The sequence below is a fragment of the Nothobranchius furzeri genome, chromosome 16 (assembly GCF_043380555.1).
Source record: "Nothobranchius furzeri strain GRZ-AD chromosome 16, NfurGRZ-RIMD1, whole genome shotgun sequence".
Lineage (NCBI taxonomy): Eukaryota > Metazoa > Chordata > Actinopteri > Cyprinodontiformes > Nothobranchiidae > Nothobranchius > Nothobranchius furzeri.
Genome location: NC_091756.1, coordinates 1,833,109 through 1,837,557, shown reverse-complemented (window position 1 = coordinate 1,837,557; position 4,449 = coordinate 1,833,109). Strand labels below are relative to the sequence as shown.

General features: G+C 44.6%; 1 protein-coding gene across 1 annotated transcript; it reads right to left on the bottom strand.

Moving 5' to 3' along the window:
- Positions 1-977: 977 nt before the first annotated feature.
- On the bottom strand, positions 978-4,158 carry LOC139063509 (uncharacterized). Its single transcript, XM_070545471.1, has 5 exons — positions 4,098-4,158; positions 3,592-3,656; positions 3,401-3,454; positions 3,108-3,254; positions 978-2,913 (listed from the first exon to the last, which is right to left on the bottom strand). The coding sequence occupies exons 1-5, from the start codon at positions 4,156-4,158 to the stop codon at positions 1,114-1,116; spliced, it is 2,127 nt and encodes a 708-aa protein (XP_070401572.1). The 3' UTR covers positions 978-1,113.
- Between the last annotated feature and the right edge of the window lie 291 nt (positions 4,159-4,449).

The window sequence follows — 4,449 nt, the reverse complement described above, 5'->3', positions numbered from 1 at the left end:
GTAATACATACAGGAGTAAAACTTACAGAAGTAATAAATACAGAAGTAACACATACAGAAGTAACACATACAGAAGTAATAAATACAGAAGTAACACATACAGAAGTAACACATACAGAAGTAATACATATTTTTGCATATTTTGCAGGTCACCCGTCTTTTCATGGCATCTAGAGTGAAGTGCTCCCATACTCGTGAGGTTTTTGTCTGGGGTTTCTCTTCAGTTTTGTCGCTTCTATTTTTCTTCCGTATTTCTTCTTGTTCCGCCATCTCTCACAGCAAGACGCGCGTCAGTAACGTGATACGTCATGAAAACCGAGGGCACTTATTTGCTCGTTTCTTCTTCTACAGCTCCACTGGTAGATCTGTGGCTCATTACTGCCACACACTGGCTGCAAATTTAACAGCTTGTAACCGATGTCAGATTGTGGTAAAAAATAGACTTTATGCGGTAAAATGTGATCATTAAACAACTAATCGATGACTAAAAAAGTTGTTAACTATTTTAATAATCAATTATAATCGATTAAATTGATTAGTTGTTTCAGCTCTAGACTCAGCGCAATTGGCAATCCACTAACATAGTTAAACAGTACATGAGTGATTGGGCTTTGTGATGCATGACGATCTCTTCATCCTAACCGTAGAGAGTATACTTTTTTCTCACACGTCCATCACTCTCATTCATGTTTGGATTATTCTCTAGTAAGCAGCTCATTGTTGACTGACATTTCAGACACTGAGATACACCCCATAGCTGTCAGCAACCATGCTCTGGTTTCATTAACTCTGGTAAATAAGAAGACAATCCCACCAAACAAAAACTGGAGGTTTAATACATCACTGCTTAAAGACGAAGGTTTTATTGATATTTTTTTTTAAGGAGTGGGCTTTGTAGTCTAAGGAGCTTTGAAAGAAAAGCGTCTGGACTTCTTTGAGTTGCTTGAAGACGTTTCACCTCTCATCTGAGAGGCTTCTTCAGTTCTAAGGTCAAATGGTGGAGAGTCCCAGATTCAAACCCAGTGGGAGTTTCCCCCCGAAGAGGGAACAAAAGACCCCCTGATGATCTTCTACATAAACACATGAGCCAAGGTGTGAGGGTGGGTGTGGGTCCTATTCAGCCAGAGTTTCGGGTGAGCTCATTGTGAAGCCTGGCCCCACCCTATCATGTGAATTCCTGAGGTTATATGGCCCATGATATGCGTGGGCGTTGAGGCATCTGGGAAGGGATCTCAAAACTGGATTATAGATGGGAGACAGTTGGTGTCGTAAACCACCGCCTCTGTTCAAAGATGGTTGTTCACAGTGGACATAAATGGCTTCCTTTACTCCTCTTTCAAACCATCTGTCCTCTCTGTCCAAAATGTGAACGTTGGCATCCTCGAAAGAGTGACCTTTGTCCTTTTGATGCAAATGAACTGCTGAGTCCTGTCCCGTGGAGGTGGCTCTTCTATGTTGTGCCATGCGCTTGTGAAGTGGCTTGGTTTCTCCGATGTAGAGGTCTGGGCATCCTTCGCTGCACTGTACAGCAGACACCACATTGTCCAGTTTGTGTTTAGCAGTTTTGTCTTTCGGGTGAACCAGTTTGTGTCTGAGTGTGTTGCTGGGCCTGAAGTACACTGGTATGTTGTGTTTGGAGAAAACCCTCCTGAGTTTCTCTGATACACCGGCTACATAGGGGATGACAAGGTTGTTGCATCTGTCTTTCTTATCCTCCCTCGCTGGTGTCTGGTCCTCTTTTCTGTGCATCTTTGCTGACTTTATAAACGCCCAATTAGGATAGCCACATGTTTTAAGTGATTCCTTTATATGTGTGCGTTCCTTCTTTTTCCCTTCCGGCTTAGAGGGAACATGTTCTGCCCGGTGGTGTAAGGTCTTGATTACTCCAAGTTTGTGTTCCAGAGAGTGATGTGAGTCGAAGAGGAGGTACTGGTCCGTGTGTGTGGGCTTCCGGTACACTTCAATGTTGAGGTTGCCATTTTCTTCAAAGTGCACAGCGCAGTCCAGGAAAGGCAAGCAGTTGTCCTTTATGTTTTCCCTGGTGAACTTGATGTTTTTGTCCACGGCGTTGATGTGCGTAGTGAAGGATTCCACTTCTTGTGTTTTGATTTTGACCCAGGTGTCATCCACATATCTGTACCAGTGGCTGGGTGATCTCCCTTTGAAAGAGCCAAGCACCTTTCTTTCCACTTCCTCCATGTAAAGGTTGGCTACAATAGGTGACACGGGGGAGCCCATGGCGCAGTCATGTTTTTGTCTGTAGAAACCTTCGTTGTATTTGAAATATGTAGTGGTGAGGCAGAGGTCTAACAGTGTGCAAATCTGATCGGGTGTGAAGTTGGTCCTGTCCTCCAAGGTGCTGTCTTCTTGTAGTTGTTTTCTGACAGTCTCCACTACCTCCGTAGTGGGTATGCAAGTGAAGAGGGAGACTACGTCAAAGGACACCATGGTTTCATCTGGATCCAGGGTAAGTTTCTGGACCTTGTCAGTGAAGTCGGTGGAGTTCTTGATGTGGTGTGGGGTGTTCCCCACCAGAGGTGCAAGGATGGTAGCAAGGTGTTTTGCAATGTTGTAGGTGACTGATTTTATGCTACTGACAATGGGCCTGAGAGGGATACCTTCCTTGTGGATCTTGGGAAGTCCGTAGATGCAGGGTATGGCATCCCCTGGATAAAGGCGGTGATATGTGAGGCGGTTGATGGTTTTGTCCCTTTCAAGGCCTTGAAGGCAAGCTATAACTTTCTTTTTGTAGCTGCTTGTGGGGTCTCGCTTTAAGGCTTCGTAGGTGTTGTTGTCACTGAGGAGAGTAGTGATCTTTGTGTGGTAATCCATTGTGTTTAGGACCACGGTGCACCTTCCCTTATCAGCTGGGTACATAGTGATGGTGTGGTCTAAATATGAAGCCCACTCTGTCTGTGAAGGTTCTCAGGTTATATTTAGAAAAGAAGGCAGTCGCATCACTGAGCAAAGACCACACCATCACTATATTGTGTTAACAGAGCGGGTATTTAATAGAGCCATGCTAAGTGAGGTGGAGGAAGCAGAAACTATAAGGTAGACGTGGATGTGAATTAGCAGGGTTTGCTCTACAGTATTTATAAAAACACCTTATGAAGGAAAGAGGAGGAGAAACCTCTGAAGAATGAGGATAAACAGACATTAAAAAACTTGGATGGAGAAACTGCACCACGTCGTGGCCTAGGGGGAATGCGGAAGTAGCGCTCAGGTCTCCAAACAAAGGCAATAGTGTATGGCTACAGACCCGGAAACCACAGATTCAGGTCCATCGACATTTATATACTGAACAGTTCATGTCCATAGGCTTGTATTATAAGTTTTTAATCAGAAATGGGAGGTGGCCACCACCGCCATTTTGATTGGGTCACATGTCTTGCCACACCGAGACAATTCCATAAAAGGGAAAAGAGGTGGAGCTGAGGGTGAGGCTGTAAGGCTAGGATCCAATGACGACACCCGTCGAACTGAAGCGATGTAGCTACATCTAACCCAATGCTAACGCGGAGGTGGAAGCTAAGCTAATGCAGGTAGCTACCTAGCTACAACCAGAGTTAACTGTGCACAACACCAGACTTTCTGAGTCAGAGATGCACCGAGCTGCCGCTGGGGAGAACTGGGTGGAAAGCATCGATTTCCATCTGAGAGCTCCACAAACCTAGCCTAGTGAACTAGACCATATTCTTGCTTTGCAAAGTTTGGTCTAGGCATGCTCCATTGGAACCTCCACAGCTCCTACCAGGACTCTGGCTAGCCAATCACAGCTCTCTAGAGGGGTTTCAAACACATAAAGAGCTGTGATTGGTCCATAATGGTGGGCCAATCATAGTGCTCTATCTGCTTAGTGAACGAATCGCAGAGCTTTATCCGCTTTGTGGGCCAATCAGGGCACTCTATATGCCTGGTGGGTGGGATGATGCAACAGAGTGAAACAAGAGTATGTCACATTCTTTGTCAAGTGGAATGCGGAGATCATTTGAAAGACAACGGTAGAACCCGCCCCACAACCGAGAGCCATCAATGGAGCGTGGCCAGACTAAATAATACATTTATTTAGTCTGGCTTGCCAGGCTACCACAAACCGGCAGCCCACACTGAAGGGAGGGGAACATACCGATAGTCGGAACCCAGCTCCACCAACATGTTATATTTCAACCCATTCTCTAAAGTGCAGCATTATGTTAAATGCACTGGGTTTTACCCTATTACATTTAAATTTCATGTTTAAACAGTACATGTTAAAATCTAAGCTCAGGTAGGGCAAGAACGGCAGTGACCTAAAATACATAAATATAAATTTACTTACCGTAAAAAATGAAGTGGAGACTCCTTGGATGCTCTATTAGTGCAATTAATACCACAGCAAGTCATTTTGTCCAACAATTGCACAAATAATATCCAAACAAGAACACATAAACGCTACAACTAGTGGTC